General features: G+C 44.6%; 1 protein-coding gene across 1 annotated transcript in view; it reads right to left on the reverse strand.

Annotated features, from left to right (window-relative positions):
- Positions 1–25,292, reverse strand: part of LOC119222665 (phospholipid-transporting ATPase ABCA1-like) — a 111,427-nt gene that overhangs the window by 38,145 nt on the left and 47,990 nt on the right. Inside the window, exons 23-36 of the mRNA XM_037479473.2 lie at positions 24,502–24,716; positions 23,505–23,583; positions 21,768–21,973; positions 20,360–20,408; positions 19,585–19,692; positions 19,394–19,426; positions 18,708–18,847; positions 15,806–15,930; positions 13,120–13,218; positions 12,352–12,541; positions 5,629–5,723; positions 4,872–4,977; positions 2,137–2,211; positions 537–706 (exon numbers count right to left, since the gene is read on the reverse strand). Of these exons, the coding sequence (XP_037335370.2) occupies positions 537–706; positions 2,137–2,211; positions 4,872–4,977; positions 5,629–5,723; positions 12,352–12,541; positions 13,120–13,218; positions 15,806–15,930; positions 18,708–18,847; positions 19,394–19,426; positions 19,585–19,692; positions 20,360–20,408; positions 21,768–21,973; positions 23,505–23,583; positions 24,502–24,716 (1,690 nt within the window). The remainder of the gene's footprint in view (positions 1–536; positions 707–2,136; positions 2,212–4,871; positions 4,978–5,628; positions 5,724–12,351; positions 12,542–13,119; positions 13,219–15,805; positions 15,931–18,707; positions 18,848–19,393; positions 19,427–19,584; positions 19,693–20,359; positions 20,409–21,767; positions 21,974–23,504; positions 23,584–24,501; positions 24,717–25,292) is intronic.

Here is a 25,292-nt window from a genome sequence, read left to right on the forward strand (position 1 = left end):
TCATCTATCTATCTGTCTCGCGCTTTCTATTGTGTTGTCTCTTACTCATCTGCTCTCCCTTTGTCCGTGCTGTCGCAGCTTTTCTTCCTCCCACTCCTTCGCTCTGTCCCTCTCGCTCGGATTTATCCCTCTCAGCTCCCCAGTCACCACAAGCCACCCCCCTCCTCTGCGTCCCCTGATGCATTTTTTGGAAAATCTAAATCTGCCTCATCCAGCAGGAGTCATATGTTATGTGAAAGCGCTAAATATTTATTTCTGAAGGAGGAGGTTGCAGCAACCCGGAAATAAATTGTAGACACCGTAGACAATTTATTTTAACACGTTTAGGTCCTGAGCACCTGTTAAACATACAGATTACACGTGTTGGCTCACCCATCTCAGATTTTAGATGCCATGTTCCTTCCGACCCTTTGACCCCGAACCACTACGAGGCACATGTGATGCATTAATGACCAACGGCGCGGGATTGTACCTTCGCTCCACGAAGCTAAAGCCCAACAGCATCTAACCTTTGACCCGGGTTTTGTTCTACTCACAAGGCTGCAGAGGAGAGCTGCGCCTTGGTGAGGTTGAGGGGGTGATTGGACACGGATATGCCGTACTGACGGGGATCCTGTCCCGCTGGCAGATTTCCCCTCAGGATGGCGTTGTTTGCCACATTGAGGAAGGACACCATGCCATGCCAGGCCTTGTTGTAGAACCACACCTGCAGAGGTAGAGGAAAGCATCAGCACTGAGCACAGCATGCACCAGCACGGAAATAAAAATAACATATCTTTATTAAATAGAATGGACATTTGGACTTAAGCCGGTGGTCACATTCTTACGAAACGTACAGTACAGTGAAGTGACCCATACTGTATATGTAATGGTTGGAGTAAGTGATAAAAGTGAGTGTCCACTTGGTACGCCCTCCGAAGAGAGAGGGGTCAAATGATCCCTCAAACATTCGGGGGCCAACGTAGCCATCTGTGAGAATTAAGCAATCGAGCGTTTCTTTTCCATTCAACAGAACATAAAAAGGCCAGGACACTCAACAACAAATCCCAAAGCGGCGTAGCATGCTAGCATGCAGAGACAGAGTAAAGACCTTTATTTTAAATGTAAGTGATTCTCCGACTCGCACGGCGGCTGGCGTGCAGAAGAAAAAGAATGGATGATAGAGAGTGGGAGGGAGAGGACTCCCCGCTGGTAGTGCAGCGCTAATTAATAAGAGTGGATGGTGGTTGAGTGCCAGCCTAACATAACACTGCATCATAGAGGAGGATATGGAGTAAACACATACACACACACACACACATTCTTGCCTCTCCCTGTTCTCACTGTATCTCAGATCAAGCACACATCAACCGCAATTGATATTATTTCATATCATATTTTCCTCAGAATGCAGTTTCTGAAGGGTCTACAGCTAAAATACCATTTGATGTGTTTGAGAGAGTTAAAAGAACAAGCTTGTCTACTAAAGGCATGGGGGGGGGGAGGTGGGGTTGAGGGAGAGAACATTTTAACATACATTGCATTTCTGCTTTTGAAACTTTAAACATCAACCCTTTTTCGTGAGAAGCAAAACTCCAGTCTCAGTACAGCGTATTAACTTCAACTAGAACAAAGGTGACGTGTGACGGCCCTGTGCTCAAAACATGGCACTTTTCAAAGGCTGCAGATTTATCAAAACATCTGTCCCCAATAAATCACACTACATTGGTAGTCTGCTGATACGTGAATATGGAAAGCTGGTTTATTAAGCTGAACCAAGACTTTGTAGTTTAGCCTAGATCCATCTCAACTAATTACAGCAGTAAACTGCTTGCATACACAACACCTCTGTTGGTGCACGATATGCCGAGGTGTCATCATCAACCCATCCCCTTCTTCATTTCAAGATATTAACGATATAGGCATTATACTTTACAATGAATTGAATTGCACGTAGAAATATGTGAAGAAAATGTTTAGGTGCACCATGAATGTACCTAGATATATCTTTGTTTCAATATTATCTTTCTATATTTGAATTCATCACCACAGTGACTCCCTAAAAATCTAAGCAGGACCTGCCTTATTTCAACTCAAATATCATTCAACTTCAATCTCAACATAATCTCATAAAGTAGCCCCTAATTAATAGATTACCTTTAAGTTGTCCTTGGTTCCCAGCTTCTTCAGCAGCGTCTCAGCCTTCTGGAAGATCTGGTCAGTCAAATTATCCTAGTGGGGACGAAGAAAGGAAGACAACAGAAAAACTGAGTCGGAGACTTAATTGGATACACTTGGAAAAACACCAACCCTCTTTGAAATGCAAAGCATGAGGCAGAGGGAGACAAGAATTAAGACTTCCCGGGAGCAGTTGGGTGTGTTGAGACACTTATTTTCCTGAGACTTGGGAGAAATGCACTCCACTCATGTTGCATGTGAAATGAGCCGTGGGATGAGGGGCTTGAGATGACAGGCGATTTCCAAAGTGCCATGTCGAGACCATGCTGTTCAGGCCAACCATAAGAGCACCGAGCACGTCACACATGTGATATAAATGCAAATGGACCTCCTGTTGGAAGCATGCCTTCATGGGGAGGAGGGGGGGGGGGGGGATGTGACATGGAGTGACGAGTCGTCGGTGGATGAAAAGCACTGTTGACATTCGGGGGTGCGGTGGGGGGTGGACGAAATGAGAGGAGAAATATCAAGACCGACACCCCGAGAATGCAAGAGTGTGCTCAGGTGCAAGTGCAGGCCTGCTCTGAGTGAAAGTGGAAAGAAATACTAACGGCACCGCAGACCCCTAAACTGATACCCAAGGACAAGGACCAAGGAGATCACGCCACCTGTGCCCTCGCTTTTTTTGGGACCACACAATCCCCCTCCTCAGCCGACGTTGCACCCGCCACATGATGGCATTTTTTTTTTTTTGAAATGTCGAAACATTTCAAGAATGTTTTCCTCTCCTCCAGCTTTCAGCAGCGCAGCATGGACCCAATTTCCATGACGCCACAACAAAAAACACCCAAATTAAAAGGCAGTTGTGTTTGACCGTGTTACTCTCGTCTGTAATTCAGGGAATCTTTTTTTTGTAGCCGCCCCCCCCCCTCCCCTCCAGCACCATTAGGCGGCCTCACGGAGGATTAGCGGTGGCTGAAACGAGATGAGAAGTGGGCCGGCCGGCTGCCTCGGTCTAATCCCTGACAAACTCCTCCCGGCTCAAGGACAATGACGAGGCTGCTTTGGCCCGGCGGACCGGGCCCGTGCCGCGGCTATCGTCACGGCAATAAAGCCACTCGAGTGGGTGGTGACTTTCTTGGCTCGGATTGCAAAGCGGCCTGCACAGTTCAGCGGTCGAGTGTCCCGCGTGACTCACTGGTCGTATATGGTCCCAGGGACGCTGTGTTAATAGGCGTCTGCTTGTGTGTGTGTGTGTGTGTGTGTGTGTGTGTGTGTACTCAGAAGTTGCCAGGAAAGAAGGTTGATTAATATAAATAATTACAAAATATAGTTGGAAAAGGTTACCAGAGAAACAGGGTGGTAGTGACATTATTACCACCTGTCTAACACACAAGTATTGGGCATAGTTCGACCATTTCCAGTACACAGGCTTTCCTCTTCGCATCGTTTCCTTCACCTCCTGCACCACCGAAACCGATTCCTACCTGCTAGACCCGATAAATGCAATTTAAGTGAAGTCTCAGAGCCCACTTCCCAGGCTGCACATGTGGCTGAGCGTGCAGAAAACACGCCACCTCCCGCCACCGTCTCACACTGTCCCGCAGGGCCGAGCAGAAGAGAGACACATTTCCCAAGGACAGTGAAGCACTTTAATAACAGGGAACGCAGCGCTGCGACGGCTAATGCCCGGCCATTAGGGTTACATCATCGCCGTCGCACGAATTAGAGTCACGTTGCTGGCGAGATCCAGGTTAGAGAAAATGGGGGGGGGGGGGGTTCTGTGTAAGGATGAGTCCAGAGTTGCCTCGGGGCAAAGCAATGTGCCGATCTCAAGGTAGTTTAAGAGTAAAAAAAGAAAATGTTAATGAGATGTGCGTTGTGCGTTTGAAAGAGAGAGATAGAAGGAAGGGAAAAGTGAGCTGGCCTTTAGTTCAAGGAACACAGTACGAAAGTAAAAGTGTTATATACATATATATGTCTGAATACATTAATTGAATTGAGGTAATACAAGTTATAAACAAATAGTAGAACAAAACACAGGATTGTGTTTTTTTGTGCAGAAAGGACCCAGCTACCTTGATTTATTCAAGGCACTGCACACACAATCAGAGCCTGTTGCCATGGACACTCAGCTGAATGGATTTGAAGAATCTAGCCCTCCTCTCCTCTTTGATTTCACTCTTTTTTTTTTTTTTGTCAATCATTCAAGAATACAGCAGGGTCCAAAAGTCCCCAACAAATACCGTCACCTGTACCCAAGATACAAAAGGAAGCTGAACAAAGAACGCCATGCTCCAATTAGGAGCAGCTCACTCGAGGAGCAACTGGCAAACTGCAGAATTTACGGGATGGAAACTGTTTTTGAACCAATTCTTCAGGACCAAAGCTGGTTGGAGCCCTTAGTGTTGGAGAAAGACTTACAAAGCAGCAGAACGTACCAACCATCACTGCCAGATTCCTGTGACGCGGCAGAGAAATCTTAATTGAAATTGAAAAAGCTTTGTTTTGTCTTGATTTAAAAGACAATGTGTGTTTGTTTTTGACAAAGTAACCTCAAGAGCATTTTTTGTCCTTTCAAACAAAATGGGACCACGTGGACCGTACTTTGAAAAAAAAAGGAAAACACAGCACTCGGGAGGTTGTTTTAACGCTGCAGATAATGTTTCGGTATCAACACGTGTGACTTGCAAATTCCAACACGTGTAACATACCCGAGAGGAATTGAATAGGCCTTTTAAATCCCTGAATGAAGCTTTGATTGCTGCCTCGCTCAGGCGGACTTGGGAGTTGACGCCTCCGACAGAGATGCCCCCGTACCTGGAAAAGGAGTGAAAAAAGAGAGAGGTTTAGGTATGCGGTAAATAGAAGTATGTGGTTAATAGCAAGGACACGCCCATTGATTTTTTTTTGCACTTGCTCTGGCACACACACACACAAAATACAGGGCCTCAAGGAAAAGCAGATGGATATTACCATTAGGGTAACAACGGTAATTCGGCTGTCTTTAGGACAAAAAGAAATCACCCACCTTAAATGCTCCGGCTTATTGAAACTATTACCACTTGAGGCCTGTATGTTGCAAGTCACTTCCATCTCGGCCCAAAACGTTCTCTTTAAGCAATAAGGTACGAGAGGCCGTACTTTATCGCAAATAATGTTACAGTTCAAGGGTGTTGTTAGGCCCGACGCGTAGCGGAGGAGGGGAAATAGTCCCTGAACGCGTGGCTGTTAATTTTTGCGGTTTCCTTCCTCATCTCAATCATTCACATTACTCATGACGCCCCCCTCTTCCTCGAATCGCCCTCTATAGCTAAAAGGTGCCCTAGATTGGTTGCAAAAGCAAGCATTGCCCAATACCTTTCATTACCGGCCTTCTTTTTTGGCGATCTCGCCCACCCAAAAGCAAAGGGAAGGGAACAGACAACCAGAAAACAAAATAAAAACTTGACATTCACAACCTCAGGTTACCTTGTTTTGCCCGAGCGTTCAAAGGTCTTCACCAAGAAGTCCGTAACGTTCCGTCCAGTGAGATCCAACAACGTTTCTGTTGTGTTCTGGATCCTCTGTTGGAAAAAGAAACAAAAGAGTTCAAATGCTGGAACAAAAATAAATGAACGCTATTGGTTTGCGATTTGTTGTCTTTGTAATAGTGACCCTCACCCTCCATTTGGTTTCTGTCAACTACTGAGGAAAAGGTATCTGGCTCCTAAGTGCTACATGTGCTACACTAACTCATGGTGCTGGGTACAGTGGATTTGAGCTTTTTTTGTGCATTACACATTGTCACATCATCCAAGACTATTACAAACTGTTGCTTAGAGCAGCCTCCAGTTGCACAAATTTGATTCAAAACCTTTTTAGAAATGTTTTATGTGCAAAGCTAGTCTGAAGAAAAGGACTGGATACCTCACTATTTTACTTATGGAACTATATATATATAACTTTTGCATCAACTGTAGCCCTTGACTACAGCAGTGGTGTAGAACCATGTGCAGCCAGGCTAACCACAGAGGGGCTACGTCGCCAAGGAAACTCACCTTGTAGATGTACAAATTACTTCTGCAGGTGAGATCGGTTCCAGGTATACGAAACAAAAAAAAGAAAGAAAAAGAAACTTCTCCTCATCATAATAGTCAATTATGCTCGGCTTTTAGGAGGCCTGCCTGAAATGTAGACCCCCGGCCGATGCTCTGTCTAATGTCGAGGGAACCCTAATTAGATGCCCTTCTGCGGATAAATGGGTACATTCAAACATCCAATTAAGGGAGGGTGCGACACGCGACCCCGAATGCGCTCCGCGGCGCGTGGACTGATGGTTTCGAGTGCACGCGCGCGCCGCTGCCAACGCCAAGCTGCTCCAGCGTCGCTTATTTACAGAGTCAACGCAATGCCAATTAGCCGAGTGATCCTTGATAAAGGAATCGAGACCCCCGACTGCAAGGCAATTTACCAGCGTACCCCCTAGTCATCGTGCTTATCTATGCCTCAGTAAAAACAGCTCGATGGGCAAGCTTTGGGTACACGTGTTTTTTTTACCTTTGCTCGTAGAGCGATTATGCACCACGTGTAACATCCAGTGCACAGCACATGGCATGGCAGCGCCAGGGGAAATAGAAGCAGCATAAATGCAAAAAGAGGATGCGAGGATACGCCGGAGTGAAGCCAGGAGGAGACAAATAAAGAAAGTTTAGAAACAAGATTAAAAACAAATAGGATGAATAAGAAAAGCGGAGCGAGAGCCGATCTGGAAAGAAATGGAAGATAAAATTGGTGGGGGATGAGCATCAGAGGATCGAAAAGAAAAGCACACGAGGAGGACTGGAATCACTAGGAAAAGAACAAACTGAAGGAGAAAGCGGACGCATCTGGCTTATGAATCAGAGATAAGGAGGACGAGCGGCGCATCCACCTTGGCTTATCTCTGAACAAACATGCTCCCCTTTCAAAAAGCCACAGGAACCAAACAAAACAAACAGAACCCGAGAATAAGAGCTTTTACATTCCGCTGTGTGTGCATTGAGTTATACGGCAGCATACAGTCGGTGTGGGTCTAATTATTTTGGCCGCGGTCCACCTCCCCCCCCCCGTAGTCCTGAAATGGGAAGACGTCACTGTGCGGCACGTGGGTCGTGCGTCTCTTGTTCATCACCTGGAAACCGCCTCAGAGTGCTTGGCATTCCGCACATGACATCAGTTCTCCACAACACAACTCGTAGCTTGATGGCACGGGGAAAGCAAACAGGGTCGAGGGAAATGTAAACCAGGGAGTAATCAAATCTGTCGAACGAGCTGGCGTACCGCAGCGCCGAGAGAGATAAGAGACTCCGTCGTGTTCACGTTAATCTCGGGCACTGTTTACATCACGCTGAACCACTGAGGTAAAACTCGAGTGAGCATATGACTTTTTTTTAAAAATGTGGCAGAAGCAGATCAACCTATTTTTAACATGTACTGTATAACTTCTTTACACCATGATTTTTCCATAGAAAGTGACAGGTATTTCAGGAGCCGTGTTTTCATTGCGTTGCGATTATGTCCACTGTGATCACCATCAGCGCCGCCGCCGTTAGATGATGGTGAGAGTAGCGTGGGAAGCCCTCTCGCCGGGCCACAGCGCAGCACTTAGCAACCACAGGAGGAAAAAAAAAAAAAAAAGGAAACGCTGCCCCGGCTCCGTCCCACAACACGAGAGATTGAATCACAATCATACGCCGGTGACAGATTTTCATCCATGCCCTTTCTCCTCCGATTAGTCGCAACAAAGGGACCTCGCCACCCCCCCTCCTCCCCCGCCCCCCCCCACCCCCCACCTCACAATTCAATGACCTTTTCTGCTTGGGTTTGAGCGTCTGCTGCCTTCTATCTGAGAGGGTGGCTCAGGGCAGGTCGGTTCACAGTGAAACGGATGCGCGGTTGTCAGTGAAAGTGACAGATCGAAGAGAGGAGCCCATCAGCGGCAGGTTGGATTTGTTTGGAGAAAAAAAAAAAAACCTCGCACTCGACATTTCACGGATATCTTATGTTTACTTAAGATGATAACATAGATGGTGCTGCATTGTACAATTATCCAGTTATTTGTCTAAGAGTGCAACAAATAGTCCTGCTGAAAAGACTGATTTACTGTTTGGGGAGTTTTTCTCCCCCCCCCCCTTAAACTGACAAACTAAAATAGATAATGGTGTTTTCATTTCCAATATACAAGTTCTATTTTCGCCGCACACAAATGATCATCCGATGCCCAACTTCAATACACTGATTGATGAGACCAGGGAGAGTAATTTGCAAGCAAGCTCTAGTTAGGCCGGGTCTCCATATGATAAGTACATCAATCGTAATTCTGTGAACGTGGCGGCTTTATCAATTCCTCTGCCCACATGACGGCCCATTCATCTATGAAGGTTAAATATCACCAGTGAACGAGAGTCAATACCTCAGAATTGATAATGGGCTCACTGTTGCCTGCCATTTCTATGGAAACAATGATTCCACACGCCCTCCCGCGGATACACGTCCATGTTTTATCCCTATCTCGTCGTTTCTCTAGTTTCTCATGGGCATATTCGAAAGGATGGGATGGATAAAAGAAAAAAAAAAAAAAAAGTAAAGTGTGAAGCTGGTACACATTGCGATGATTTATTCAGCAGGAGAAGCTTTCAGGTCAAAGGGAGTTCTTCCTCGCAATGTGCTCAGCTTCCACGGGTGGTCTCTGCCTTGGATTTCTATCTAATGCTCGTCCCCGTGCTATGGACTCGTCTACAGGTAGGCAAAGCAGCAATGGTGGTAATTGCGCATGTTCCCACACACAAGACGTGCTCTCATATTGCGTATTTATACCGAGCGGCTCTTTACCATCATATATTAACGTCCGTCACAATATTTATTCTACCTCGCAAAGCAACGGTTCTCCGCGGAAATGATATTCTCTTCAGAGTTGGTGCTGTATATCTGAGCATGACAGGCACACTAAACTTTCTATCCCACGACCTCACACTTCATTACAAACTGTAAACTGTGGGTTATGGCCCGCTGGTGGGTTGCAGTTAACAGCAGGGAGGCAAAGTTGGACGAAGTGTGGAGGGCGTACAGTTACACACTGAACTGGACTAACGTGCTGGGGTCTGACCACCAGAAATCATTTCCCCTCATTATCACTCTGTATGATTTTACCATGTATATTCAAAAACTACCCCGGTGGTGTAAATCCTTCAAGATTTTAGATGAAGAAATAAGAGGCTGCAAAGAGTGCTGGCTTTCTGCGGTACAGAGACAAATCAACGCATCCACAATGTATGGTATTGATTTCTTCAGTTTGAGAGACACAAGCCCCCCCCCCCCAAAAAAAACAACGGGAGATGGCTGGCAATAATCTTGTTGCATCATTATGAGTCATAATGTCCCTCAAGGTTATTTCCTTGCAAAGATGAGAGTCCATTTAACATCCTTTTACAGGATCCGGATGGGATGTTGTAAATAAAAGAGATATGATGCAAGCGAATGTAACAAGATGGAGACAAGAACTGGCCTTTGTAAATGGTCGTTTTTATTGAGGCTAAGTGTACTAAAAGTGCCAGCCACATACAAAATGACACTATAAAGCACAAATCCAGCAAAGTAGTGACAAATCATAGAATAACAGGAATTGATTGAGGCGGAGAAACGCTTAAATGAGAGAATGAGTGAGGTCGTTTTAAAACGGGAGAAGCAGGTGGAGAGGAGGAAGAAAGCAGAATAAAATAGAGCGGGTTAGAAAAAGAAACCTTGATGGCTTAGCACGATAAAGAATGACACAAAGATACAAATATCAGCCCAACAAATGAGGGTTTCCCTGACAGTGCTGTCATAAGCTCGGAACAAACCGTCAGGGAATAGAGAAAAAGGTTACACAAAGGGCACGTCTCTTGTTTGGCTGTCTCAACAATCATCCCGTAACACGATTCCTAGACAATTGCTCCTTTAAAGTGGCCCTGGATGGCCTTGTCGCAGGAAGGAGCACACAGGAAGACTCATGCGAGTTCAACGAGCCATTTCAGATCCGTGGAGGGTGTGAAACGGCACATTACATAGTGCGGGTTATTGCATAGAGGAGGTATTGTGGGGTTGGAAGGAAAATAAAGGACTGAGATGAGCGCAGCGGTTTCAAACCGTGTCCTTCTATGTCCTGCCTCTCCCTGTGTCGTCTCGGTGGGGACGCCGTGAATACCATGAGACAAAACCGTTTTGGGCACATCTCTGATTTCCTGTCAGTCTTTTCTTAACTGAGCCAGAATCCTTCTTTACACTCGCTCCCTTCACTCAACAACAGACACGAAGGTACTTTGCTACATAACAACATTGCTTTGCTGATTAAACTTTTATAATATGCCTAAAAATATTTTTTTTCTGCTTTTACTGGATGATGTAGCTCAATGACAAGAACAACGATACACACTAGAGCTTCTTTGTAAGAAATTTGAGCAGAGCAAATTAAACTGTGTTCAGGTTAAGTGTGAGTGGGAAGCATTGAAAGGTGTCTCTGCTCTTGATCTGCACTCGAGAGACACGTTTTCAACTGAGTGAATATACTCCGATGACAAGCGCAAGCTGTAGAGACCCACATCGGCAATCCGATCATACTGAACCGAGCTGAGGCCCACACTTTTCAACTTATTCACTGTCACATGCACAACAATTACACAGAGGCCGTCTAAGACCAGTCTTTGAGTTATTGCCCCCACTTTTTTTTTAAATGGGATTGAAAGCTCTTGAAATAACCAAAAAGCTTTCAGCGTGCATACTGTCTATGGACTGCCGCTGCCTGCTAGTTCTCATGAAAAGTCTCGAGTACTATATTGAGAATTAGCTATTGTGTAAATATAAGGCTGTTTTTTAGCGAAATCTCAAAGTATAAAAAAAAAATCCAGTTTACCTTGAATAAACCTGCATGTTTTTGGCCACTGCTGCAGTTGTTAAAGTTGTAATTTGAGTGTTGACGTTATGAATGATGAGCTTCAAACTAGTACCGTATTTTATAAAATAAGTATTTTCATTGCAGTAAAAACATGTGATTTAATCTCCAACATGCACCTCCTCTAGCCAAATGCAAAACTGTTATATGCTTCATTCAAGCACAGGGGAATTTCAACAAATTACAGGTAGGGCCCAATAGGTTTCTGGCAGAAAATCCAAACCCTGATCGGATGGCAGAACTCCCCCGTTGCTTTCCTCTCTTCATCAGGGTACAAAGACGGCAAACCAATGCTAAAATGTTTCCATGACGAAGAAAATACTGGCAGACGTAGGTGGGGTTTGGACGGAGACATTGAAATTCAAATCTCTTATAATGCAGACATATAGCCATTTCTAACGAAATGACTTTGGGTGGAGGTGGAAAATTCTCCTCATATTCTCAAGCTTAGATTTCTCATTATCATTGTGAGACAACAGCGCAAAGCATTTTGTCTCAAATCACCTACTTTCTCCCCGTCTCTCTCTCTCTCTCTCTGTAACTTGATTGGTTGAGTCAGCAGGTGGCTGCATTTTGCCAAGTACATACTGTTCAAGTAATGGCCTATAAAAGATGGTATGGTATTGATTTCTTCAGTTTGAGACACACAAGCCCCCCCCCCAAAAAAAATCATAATTTGAGTTATGCAAGGACTTGAATCCTAAAAGGTGAGTACCAGAGTAGGAAAAACTAAGCATCTATTTCAACTGAATTTTCTGCAGGTATGGGCAACTGGCTGAATCCCTGGTAATGTCCAATTCACTGTGTTTTCCTTGGAACGTATTCTGGCCCTGCTTTCATGCATGCGCGCTAGCTCAGAAAAGGTAAGCGGCACAAAAGACTGATTTACATTTTGCAATGCAATGCGAATTCCTTGTTAGTAAGTACCTTTACATTTTTAAATCAAAAGGATGCTGACTGGGACTTTTAGACGGCAAGCCAAAAGCTTCCATGATAAGCATTTTTTATTGTACTGTTGTGTCATTGATTTATTTTTTTTACACTATCCCACTCTGCAAGTGGGCTGCAGTATATAACACTGTGACATACACACACACACACACACACACACGCACAGGGCGCACAGTCAAGAGCAGTGGCCCTGGATCAGGTGTTTTTCTCAAGGAACCTCAGAAGGAGACTCTCACACTGACTGCTGCAGGGCAACAAATCTATGATGCTAAAATGCTAATGCTTAAGAGACTTGCCTGAGGTGGAGGGAGCCCTCCTGCAGCACGTGGACAGTCGGGTAACATGATGGTCCGTGCAGGGGTGCTGCACTGACACGGGGGGGAGGGGTTAGACATGCTCCAATTCCCGTTGATGAAGACGTCAGCGACGGACTGATCAACGGCGGGAGTGAACCAATCAGAGCCACTCAAAGAACATGGCAACTTCCTAAGAGCAGACGATGGAAGAGGGCGAGCGTGCTTAAATGGAAATAATGCGTAACACATCTGCTGATACACAATATGCTTTCTTATCTTATTCACAATTGTAACGGCTGTGTGGGACGGAAAAAAGAAAACCGCTTCATAATCAGCGAAGGTATTGTATTCTCTCGTATGCCATTGGATTGGCGGGCATACTTGTACATGAGTCACAAGAAAAATATTTTAAAATGTGTGGTTTCTGTTTGAAGAACTTCATTGTGAGTAGGCTGCACAGGCTCCTGTGAACTGTGTGGGCCCCAAGTTAATACTGTATTCTATGGGGCTTTTAGGTTTAAAAAGATATTCAACTTATTCTGGTCCGGATGAACCGGACAGTGTGAGAAAAGCTAATGATTTATTAATGGAGTGGATTCTTAGAAGAGTCTGTAAAATGATTGTGCGTGAGTATTCCTCTGAGATACTCTGCTTTTTTTTTTTTTTTTTACAACTTGTTCTATTTCTGCACCGTTTCCTGATGGAGGCCCGAGACATTTGGCATGACTGCACACGCGTGCACCGACGCCATTCTTACGTCATACTTACGGTATTGGGTTTCCATTCATGCAGCGAGTCCCAAAGCCAGGCTTGTTCACCAAGGTCTCCACCACCTTAGACACCTCAACGATGTCTGGCCCATCATTGCTGTAAAAATATTGAGGGACATTATCAATACAAATGCAACCATTTCCGTGTGCTGCACGGCATTCAGTATCATCTCTGATAGGAGGTGCACAACACTTTTTAAATCCTAGACCATCAGTGAAACCCTAAAAAGGTGAAGTGACACTAGGTGTATCTTATTAAACGTACTGCAGCATTGATTGCTTGAGCAGGACAACCTCTAAGTCTGATTTTAAGTGGAGTTACCCATATAATCCCAAATGTAACCATCCACATTGGTCTTGGTGGTCATGGTCAGTGAACCATCACCCAATGGTATTTGCATCTTCAAGGTTCTGTGGTGAAGACCGCCAATAGTCAATAAGAGTCGAGTTCCCAGAACAGTGAGGCATTCCGACTCTGCACCTCTACCGCGGGTTTAACTTCTTTCCCAGTTGACAACAAGGATTATTTCAGTTAAGTGGGGCAGTATTTCTGTACTCCTGTATGAGAGAAAATGCGTTGTCACTATTAGCTAGGGTTTTCCAAGGGGTAATGTCTTCCATCACACTTGGTTAGGATTTTAAGAGGTGTGGTTCGCAATCGATTAACATTTTACAACTCATCTAATCAGTCTTCCACGTTGGCAGAGCACAGGAGTTTAAATGCTCATTAATCTTAAACGTATCTTGACATTGGAGAAGGCCTGGAAGGAAATGGCGTGCATCTGGGAATCCGATGTGGTGCATTTCAAGTAAAAACTGCAGCAGGCTACTGGGGCTATCTCCATCAAGAGCGGGAGCAGTCTTTTGAGTTTTTCCAGCTCGTTTCTTTTGGCCAAAAGTCAAAACACCATCGGGCAGCTCAGTGATTTGTTCTCTCTTCCTCCATGGTCTGTGTCCTCATGAGCGCGCAAGCACGTTGGGATGTGAGCCTCCTCGGCATTCTGAGTGAAGCACGGGCTCTTTGCAGCCTTTCGTTATCGCCTCAGTGTCCTGTGCATATCTACGCCCTGCGTCTCAAGTTTACACAATATTCCCCTTTCCAATGTCATTCTCATTGCTAACAACACACATTCTGCCCTTTATCTTAAAGGTAGCGTGGGAGTTAAAGCACAGGGTCTCCAAAAAGACCATTGGGACGGGCTTCTGCCCGATGTGGTCACAGTCCAGCCGGGCCATTTGGATTAATGCCACGCTCGCCGTCTCACTTAGAGGCGTCTCCGTGAAGGTCCCGCGGTCACTTCCGTGGGCCACCAATGAGCGCAATTGAAGGGGCCTGATTGTAAAAATGGATTATGTGCAGCCATCTGTTTTACCATTAACCATGGCTGGGTTACCACGTTATTTGAGATAATAAAACTACTGGACAGTTCCAAAATGCAGACATTTGCATATACACAGAAACAGTGGAACTAATGAATAGTTAGTTCATGTAGTCGCAGAAGAAAGAACTGAGACAACATTAAAAGAAAGTCAAATGAAGGCAACATTATATTAACTTCTTTTGAATAAACCAAAGTGTAAATATTCTGATATCTCATTTCTTCCATTTCCAACTACAAATAGAGGGCAACTAATAAACATTACTGCCTCAGTTGTACATTTACCATAGTTGTATAGATGTGTTAGCTTCAACCTCTAAATTAGATCAATCACCCTCAACTAAAATGGAGCATTTGTATGCATGACGTGTTTAATGCTGCAATTCTCCTCTGAATTCACTGCTGAGATGAAAAGGCACACCACTTTTTATCATGCTGTCATCATCAGGCAGGATGTTTAAAGTCCCTTAAGAGAAAAGACAATGTTTACCAATTGGCCTGAGGGAATGTCAGAAAAAATACACTCCAGTTTTGCAATGTATCATGCAAGGACCATCCCAAGGAATTCCCAAGTAGGCTAAATAAGTAGTTCAGGTCCAGCCACAAGAGGCTATGTCACTAATTAAGCAACTCAGGTACTTTGAAACTGGTGCTTGTGAGCAAGGATTTTATTCCCACGTCTCCCTTTGTGCATTGTGTTAAAATTTAGAAGATTAAGTTTTTCGTCCTCAGCAAAGATAAAAGACAGTGAAATAAGAAAAGCACAATATTGCACTTTTTTTTAAAAACAGTTTACCCCTCATCCTCCCTACAATAACTCAACTTTGCATTCAGCTGGTTTTGAAGTCCACCAAGGACGGGCCTTGTCACCAAGTGCGTGTGTTCTCAATGACGAGATTAGCAAGCTGCCGTCGAGGAGGGGACAGTGTCCAGATTGATGGTGATCAAACAACACGAGCACCACAGTGACATCTTTCTCCTTTGATTCTTTGTCTTCGAAACTCAACTTTCTTGCAGCGTATTTGCACAACTACAATAACTAGGACGCTCTCATTAAAGGTTCCACATGTTCTGCCTCTGATAATAATATACATCCTTTTCTATTAGAATTTATCTGGGCATTTTATTATTTGGTGTATTACAGCATTCTGCAATATTAAAGTAAAAAAAAAAACGTATTGGATATTTTGGTGATAATATGCAACTAAATCAAACCCATTGTTGGATTGGGTCAGAGTGACATGATGGACTAGGATAAGAAGAAGCCCTGCCAATTCATTCGATGCCGTTGCATGTAGTCGTTACCTGTAAAAGTCGGTCTGAGGCATATACATCCACGGTTGCAGCTCCAGACTTGGATATTCGGAGAAGGGCGGGACGATGAGCGAGAAGATCAGAGACAGGCACACGAAAACCGCGGGCAGGACCACCTAGGACGAGGGCAACCATGTCAGTGCTACGCCTTTGCTACATCTATGAACAAAGGAACATCAACATTTGGTGTACAATCACAGTAAAGTGCTGTCATTTCCGACGCGGGAACAGTTATTTCCAACTTTAAGACCTCTGTAATTGCACCATTCTCAGAGATAACATTTAAGGTGGCCTCCTTAATAAAAGCAAAAGAAGAAAATGCCTACATTGATGATATAGATATTTATCTGTACACTGGAGGAACAACAGCGCAAGATTCAACGCGAGATCAATTCCCCCCCCCCTCCCCCCCCCAGCCGAGGCCCCTCTCTCTGTCATTACGTGCTCCAAAATGACTGATGCGATCCACAACAACACGGGCCGCTGCGATAATGGGCGCACATTAATATGCTCGACACCCCCTTGTTTGGGCTCTCCTGCACGCTTTATGAGTTTGATTAAACACTTCCAACATCGCCACCATCATCTGGCCACTCGAATATAATTAGTTTCTCAACATTCTCTAAGGGCGTTTTTCTTCTCTTCTCTCTTTCTTAACCAGAAGCTTCCAAGCTCATACTGGCCCCTTCTCCCCCCTGCTGCCCCCCCCTCCCCCCCCAATCCAATCCTCTTTTCTTCGTCATGTAATTCTCTTTTTATTTCATTGTTGGAGCTGACAAAAAGGTCAGTGGGAAAAATGCAAGCTATCTCTAATGTTTAATCACTTGTCGGTTGGAGCGCACTAGGCGGCAGGGGGAGGCCTGCGTACACTTGATTAATTGCAGGGCATGCAATTTGCCAGGCCAATTCAAGATGCTACAATTGAAAACCCTAAATTTACTGCATGGGGCCACGGCCATGGAAATGTGCTTGGAAGTGAGATAAAGAGCAGCAAAGAAAGGGAAAAGTGTAATGGCGGACCAAAGAAACAACTATTCTTTTCCTGTTGCGCTCTCTCTCTCTCTCTCTCCCTCCCTCAGAGGTAATTGCAGGTGACAGCTGGTGTTCTGCCGTTGAGAGAAATCTGCAAAAAGCTTATTTTTCTCAGAAAGCCAATGCACTCTATTGAACAGCGCGTGCGTGTTCTCAAAGTCATTGGGGATTTAGAGAGGAGGACGGTATTGCCTGCAAACCAAAACACAATAAGATGTGTTTTATTTCCCATTAGATTGAGTTGACTTTTCTTTACTCGGACAACAGATAATAAATAGTCTGTGAAGTTATTTTTAAGCATAGACACGAATAATACAAACAACTTAAACTAATGACAGCTCAATGGAAATCATCAGGTGCCTGACAGCTCGGTTCCTGCATCTGGAAAAGGTTGCAATGGTCAGTTTGAGCTCTAAAAACCAGAACCCTTCAACTCATCCACCCAAACGTAGCCACTTACCGCCTCTCCCTGATTCTGACTTTGCCAGCGCTCCAATGTCCCCAACTTCCATGCCCATAAATCACTGCTTTTGTGTTACTTGCCATAATATCTTTCATATCCCCCTAACCACTTGTATTTGAGGAGATTACCTCGCCGCACAATCATATCTGCTGACATCTGCTGTTGACATGAGAGGCAGGATGTGCGGCCCTTGCAGACAATGGGCACCTTTGTGCATGCACGCTCGCACACTTGTCCCTCTACCGGGGCTCTGCGTCCACACTAAGGAGGGACGTCCCAGATTGACAGTGACTAATGGGGATCGGTACTGCAGCAAATTACAAGCAGAGCCCATACACCTCAGAAAGGTGGAACAGTGATCGCTGTCTCTCCACTTGGCTCGCTGGCTCTCTCTCTCTCTAACACACACACACACACACACGTTTTATTTTATTTTCGGTTATGATGGCAGCATCATGGCAGCTGTCATAACTGATGGCATTACGAGATATTCACGGACAAACTACACGACGCAAGTCAGAATACACTTTTTAAAACTTGGGTACAAAAATCTATTAAGTCCCTTGGAAATTGCTGCATATCAAAATTGGCTTTGACTTATTTTAAATTAAACCCGTTGATTGGTTTGGACTTTTGAAAATTATGTTTATGAGGAGCAAACTAATGTAGACATTCACTTAATAGGCTAATAGCAGTCTGTCATCGCTGTAATTGTTATGCGATCACATTCAATACATAGCTAACGAATGCACATGATTAGCGCACAGTGAAATGAAGGGAAAACAAATCATGTGTGTCACTTTGCCTTTCTGGGGACAATCGCAGCGATCCCGAGAAGCTACCCGGACTGAAGCCAGTAAAAGAAAAAAAAAAAAAACCTTTCAAGGACTCACTTGTGGCTTGAACCTACTTTGCATTAAACAAGCACGGCCCCAGCTATCGACATTTTTTGTGCTCACAGGGAGTGATTCATGGAAACCAATGAGCGAAATCTCCTCTACAACAGCAATGGGCACGTTGTTCATGTCGTTATCGGCCTCGGCAGTCATTCAAGTTTTCCTCTGGGAGAAATGATGATTATTGTACGTGCAGTTCACTGGTGATTTTGCATCACTCTTGTTGTTGCTCTTCAGATTTGTCAAACCTTTTTTCCTTTACTATGAACTACTCTGTTGAATTGCATTATCACGCAACTTAAAATTCCCAAACTATTGAGCAGATCGAGATGGATTCCACGACTTATTCCTTAAGGGCCTTAAATGAGCTTACTCCATCATATTTGTCATTAACTGATTTCAAAAGGCCATACGTATTTCATGCGATCCTACCTCGATCCTCCCATGCAACCCTCCCTGTGTAACCCTTCAATTCATCAACATGACAGACTGAGGCCATTACCTGGGCGACGAGTCCCTTGCGGCTCCTTCGGGCGTGGTGGAAGCGCTTGATGAAAAGCGCCAGGAACTGCCTGCGGATGAGCTTCCACCCGGCGATGACCGTGGATCCCTTCCCGCTGACCACGGCGTTGCTCGTTAAGTCTGGAGTGGACGTTAACCCCACCGTGTTATTCATCATCAACGCATATGTAAAATACCTGGAAAGCACTCTAATGGGCACATGGAGTATAAATTAAAGTATTAAACCTGCCAGCTGCACTACAGTGAAGCAGTTATTTTTTAATGTATCATGGTTTTGGAAATGGTTATTGGGCATTACTAAGGAGGGAACAGGTGATAAACAAGGGCTTTGTAGAGGGTTTTATGTCTCACATGCTTCAAGAATATCTTTGCTGAAAAGGAGAACTATCTTGCCAATAAAGCCTATTCTGATTGAAAACTATTTTCACCACGAAGACATTGTATGCAAGTGAATTTCGTTCATTAGGGCCAAATTGAATGGATTGGAAGGAAATAATGTTTCTGTGGAGACAGAACTCTTGTTTATTTCCACTTAGATGAGGTCAAATTGAAGTGAAACTCAGTTGAAGTTGTTAACTGAGAAATTAAAGACGGATGGAAAAAAAAAACCTTTTCTAAAATATACAACTAAGATTGTCTGTAGAAAGGACAAAGTACAGAACCTACCTTCAACTTTACTTGTGAATTTCTCCTTTAAGTCTGCATGAGATACAGAAAGCAGGAATTACAGTTCATTTTGAAATAGCACCCAGAATATTTGCTTTGGTCCACCTTTTGCTGCGAGTAAATTTGCAAGCATTTCACAGAGATTCCTTCGTGAAAACAAATAACCGCAGGACAAAGTTGAGGAGACTTGCCACTCAGTCCGGAGACTTGCTCGGTTTTCATGTGGACGCTGGCGATGCTGTTCCGCTTGGATGTACCGGAGCCTCTTTTGCAGTCTCTCACCAACGGCTCCTTTGTTGCTGGGGGAATACAAATAAGATATGTTGTTTTGGCCTGACCCAATTTAGGGTTATAAATAACAATAAGAAAAGCTACCTGCCCCGTAGTATTGCCTTATCGCTCACTTATGAAAGCAAAAAAAAAAACGTGTGTTTTTAGGAACGTGAGGAAATTAAACTGAAATGGGAGGCTGCTTTCTGCCGGATGGAATATTTATTCACTGAGATGGATCGATGGGAAAACGAGAAGTGATCGGTAAACACAATATTATTTGGATTTAAGTATGAAAACAATTTAATTGCACAGGGGTAAGACGAGCATCTCTATTATCTGCAAACATGGCCACAAAAGCTGCCACTCACCTCCTTTTTATTTCCACAATAATATGAGATTCACTGTGAATCAGACAGTTGCCTTTACTATATGAACTGCTTTTTTTAAATGTTGTGTTGGTTCTATTGGGGTGGTGCAACTGCAGTGTGGAGTGAAATCGGGCTCAGAAGTTGGAGGAGAATCATCAAGAACATGTCGAAGGCTCAAGGTGTTGTATTTTCACATGACATAACAAAAAAAAAGTTCTAAACGGTTATACATTTGAACAGGGCTTGTTTTTGAGCTTCATCCGTTTTACATTACACTGCTCCTCGCCCCAACATGTGATGGCATGCAAACATATTGTCACCTTACTTGGTATTTCTGCATCCACTCCACTATCTTCAGCCACTTTGAGGAATATCTGTGACATGAACAAATTACCTATCAATACACTTGCTCTTTCTTACACTTAAACAAAATGTATTGAACAAGCAAACAATGGTTAAACACGGATGACACACAGTGTAACACAATATTAAGTTCCTGCTCAGAATAAGATCTGGTTTGTGCATCCACGGAGCCCCTAACCTTTGCTGGAGCACTCGCTCATAGGCTTCTCTCGGAGAAGTGCCCTCTTTGATATTATTTATTAATTCAAGGCATGTATCAAAAATAAATATATCTCCATATTTGAGAAAAATGTCCAATTGACCTTCGGTTATTATCTGCTGTGCGTTGTTAAAGCCCCGTTTCGGGCGTCTGCCCTCTAAAAAGTCAAACCTGGCAAAGCCTACATTTGTACCGAATGTGATTTTATGTGGTCAGTCACATCAGTCAAAAACATCAAATCTAACTACTGACATCATGAAACAGTCAGAGTCCTTTATTTATAACAATAATCAGGGCAAATTGTATTATATGGCCAACATTGATGAAACATCCCATTTATCAGCCCTTATTTACTAGTGCTTTGAATTGAAATTCACTGAATATTTCAATTGCAGTGTGGTTGGACTTCAAAGAAAACATGGATGGATGAAATAACCTTGTTGTGTCTAAATCTTTGAAATGCAAAAGGATTTTTTGGGGGATTGCCTGCAGGCCTTGAATGTCTCACTCATGCCTGACTCACACAAAGGGCCAAATACAAGAGTATTAAGAAAAAATAATACCACGCGTGTAGAGACTGTAAGAAACAAGCACACGTTGTCCTGTGCAGAAGCGAGGGCGGGGCTTCGGCACCTACATCCTAAGCAGGCCTGAATTAAAATGATTGCACTTCCCTTTACTGCTGGATGCTGAACAGCGGCAGCTAATGCAAACCAGCGCAACAACCGGAGTCTTCTTCCCGTTTCTGAATTCAACGAATTATAATGCATCACACATGAGTGATTCAAATGTGAAGCGACAAGTGGACTTGACTGTTGACTTGCATCAGGGTCCTCATCTGGGGTATTAATGATTTGGAATAGAGTAAATCCTTCACCTGTATTTTCGCTTCATTTTATGACCAAAGAATTTCATCAGCATTTCTGACCGAAAGCTGCTCGTTCCTTAGTCGCTCGTTCTTCTGCGTGACGGCATTTGAAAACTGCCCGTCAACATTTTGGTGGGGGGGCGGGGTGGGGAAGGAGGAGGAGATGTGACGGAAAGTCAATAATAGATTAAGAAAAAAACACGGCCAGGACGTCAGCGTATGAGCTTTCCTGCTGCTGTGCGTGCGATCCGCGCACGCATTGTGTGCCCGCAGCGAGGTTGTCAATCGCACGCTTAGGCTTACCTCCTCCAGCGTGGTGTCAGAGATGCCGTAGCTCGTCAGGCCAAGGTCCGCCATGGCCAGGTCGAGCCCTTGGAACAGCAGGGCGAAGGTCCCGTCTCTGGCTCCGCCGTAAGGCAGTATGTAGGTGATCTCCTGGCCGACGCTCTCCAAGAAGACCGCCCCGGGGACGTGGCGCCGCACGATTTGGTCTAGAGCCGCCAAGTCAGCTGGAAAAAAAAGAGCCGTGATGTTACACACTGAACAAAACACCAAAAGGATGTAAAAATCGCACACACACACACACACACACACACACAAACAACAGATATCCCTCTGCATCCTTTAATCCCTCTCTTTCTTCTCTGTGAAGTAGTTGGTCAGACGTATGGAAGGGAGACGTAGGGTCGAGTTAAAGCAGTGTAAAAAAAAGAATAAGGAACCAAAATATCGTGTACGGGGCGTGTATTGTGTGGAGATCCGGACGGCACCTGATGCTGGGACCTTTAAAACGTGCTGAAACAGATTAGTGGACATAATTCTCCTGTCTCATCCATTCCCGAAGCCGGGTCTCAGTGAGAATCAATCAGGACAGTGTTGCAGAACACATCGCATCCATTATCGATCCAGAACCTCTCATACATAATTACTGCAGCTTAACATCCAGCGGCTTGATGCTTTATGAAGAGGTAAATGGATCGGCCTCACGCGTCAGACTGAATCATTTCGAGCGGAAATGAGTGTGTGTTTCTGTCTGTTTACCGGTGTGTGCGCTGTCATGAAAAGAAATGTGCTGTCAGTTGTGGGAATACGATTATTTTTATGGCACTTTCTATCACATAGTCTACCGTATAATCATGCTGAAGTTGGGATTCAGTCGTTCATTTTCCATCCAAAATAGAATAGTTCCTGCCTAAAATGTTTCATCTGATCATGTTTTGTGCTCGTTTACTCATCGTGGCTGAAATGATCAAACCAAAGTAAAATTACCAGCGTCAGCTTGTGCTGTTTATCTGTCTAGTAACTGATTTGAAATGATTTGCAAAATCCTTTTTCCAGCTTTATTTTCCTTCAATTTACCCGCAGACATTACTATAAAAACACAAGAAAAAGTGTTTTGTATTAAAATTCTAAAGAAATTTGAAAGGAGGAATCAATCAAACCCTGCGATTATATATTTTTTTCCAGGCCACTTGGGACAGTGCAAACAGGTTTTAAACACAACTGTAATACATCGTCTATTTTTTGCTAAGTTGGCCAACTTTAACCACCATCTTTAAAATGGATCAAATACTACTGCACTCACAAAACTCTCCCAACTCCTTCCCCATCACTAAAACTCTTTCCTTCCCATTTGTGCCGAGCGTTTTACTGGGACGTATAAGTGCCCTCGAACCAGCAGCACAACGTTTCAACAACAATCTAAAAGGCAGCGGCTACTTTACTACTCCTGTGTTGGCTGGTTGGATAATGAAAGGAGAAATAGAAATCAATGACCTAACGGCCCCTCAGATCACAAAACGACTACAACTTTCATGGTTATTGTTTCCCTGTTTCAAAACTCATCCCCAGACTTTTTGTGTCGTTCCCACAGTGCATTAATCAGGAGATACAGTAAACAATGACATGACATCTTTGAGCAAATGACCCCACAGTTTTTCCTTGGAATGTGTGTTGAGCCGACTGCGTAACATTTAGCTGAAGCGTAGATTCACAGGCGGACGTAGGCGCTGATCGTGAACATTGGGAGGCGGTTTCTACCTGAGGGCTCCGTGTTGTTCCAGCTCTGGCTGCCGATGCCGTCATCCGGGCTGCTGCTCCTCGGAGAAAAGTCTCTCTCCTGTCAGCGAGAATTGGATTACGAGAGACTTGTCATCCGCCACCACTGAGAATGATGAGCAGTGCTTCCCTAGACAACTCCATTTTTGTGTCAATGTTACAATGGAAGCCGTTGGTGGGTTCTCATTTAATTGCCCCCCCCCCCCCCCCCCCGCAAAAAAAAAAATAGAAGCGCGAGACATTGTGGTCAGCCGGTAATGCAACAATCTTTTCAGTCCAAGACAATACAGCCAAAGGAGAATTAGATTTTAATTCCAACAAAGGTTGAATAAACCTCACTCACTGTGAGAACTTCATGACAATCATTAAATGGAGTTTAATCACGCTAAATGAGGGCAGGACAATCACGCTTTGTCCGGCGCTTTCATCAGAGCTGCATTGGCTGTGTAATTACAAATGATTCCATGGAATTACAAACCTGTCCTCAAGAAAAAAAGGGGGGGGGGGGGCTCTATTCTACCTAGCCCACAAAGGTGTTTGCATGTTTATTTATTTGAAACAAATGACTCGGCTCGCCTCAAAGAGGCTGCAGACTAATGGTAATTGCTCTAGCCCTGCTGGCATCAGTGCATCTTGTTCATTTGCTCCTATTGATTAAAACTAAGTGCGCGAGGCACCATTGGCGAGGAGACGCGAGAACCACCCCTCTCCCCGGCGACGATTAGTATCATCCAGCACCGAGGCGTTTGCCAATTCTCATGCTGGGAGAGACTAAACACAGATCATTACAGGGGGGGAGGGCAGCGAGGGAGAAAGAGCGCACAGAGAAGGAGCCATGTTCAATAAGAGGCCGCAGAAAGGCCGTTGAAGTTCCTTTCTTTGTACGCGAATCCCAAAAACAGCGATTTATTTCCAATCACGGCGGTGTTAGGTAAAGTTAACCCAGGGGTCATGAACACATCGCATCCATTATCGGTACCTCTTTGGCCTCGTGGTGTATGATGCCGCCGCGCTGAGCCGCCATCTTCTCAGTCCCATCCCGGACCAGGGTGAGGTAGTAGCCGCTGCCGAAACGTTTCTTCAGGAACAGCGAGGAGCCGAAGCAGCGCATCTTTCCCTGGGAGATGATGGCGATGCGATCGCCCAAGATGTCCGCCTCGTCCATGTGGTGTGTGGACAAAATGATGGTGCGACCTGCAGCGAGAGAGACAGAGGGCCCTTGAGTGGTGTCTTCGTCTGTGGTAGTACATGTGCGGTCTTCTGACAACCTAATGAGGAGACGCCGCAGACCAAAATCACGCCAACATCTCAATCTGGTCGTCACCCATCTCGTCATTGCCGTTGCCACAGGGTTTTTCACTCAACAAAGGAAACTGCAGAGGATTCTGGGACTACACTCAAACTACGACAGAGGCCTTTCACGTTCATTTCAGCCCCCTCCCTTGCGCTGCAAGTCCTTTGATTCGAGAGGCATCAAACAATTGCAACTGCAGCATGCATAGCGAGGTTATTCGCAGGTGTCATCATCCGTTAACACAGCGCTGTACCACATAACACACATTCATTATCGCATACCCCAGAAATCAGATCAGGAGGATCAGATCTGTAATTAAGTCACAGCGTGGTCTTGCCCCCCCGCGGTGGGCGTGACGGCGCCATCACAGAGCACTCTGGGACTTTAGATCCAGTCCATTTCAAAGCAGGAAAAAGTTAACCCGATGCCTTTACCCTTAAGTGATGAAGACAAGATCGTTTATAGAAGTCACTAAC

Source organism: Pungitius pungitius, chromosome 1 (assembly GCF_949316345.1).
Source record: "Pungitius pungitius chromosome 1, fPunPun2.1, whole genome shotgun sequence".
In the NCBI taxonomy this organism is placed as follows: domain Eukaryota; kingdom Metazoa; phylum Chordata; class Actinopteri; order Perciformes; family Gasterosteidae; genus Pungitius; species Pungitius pungitius.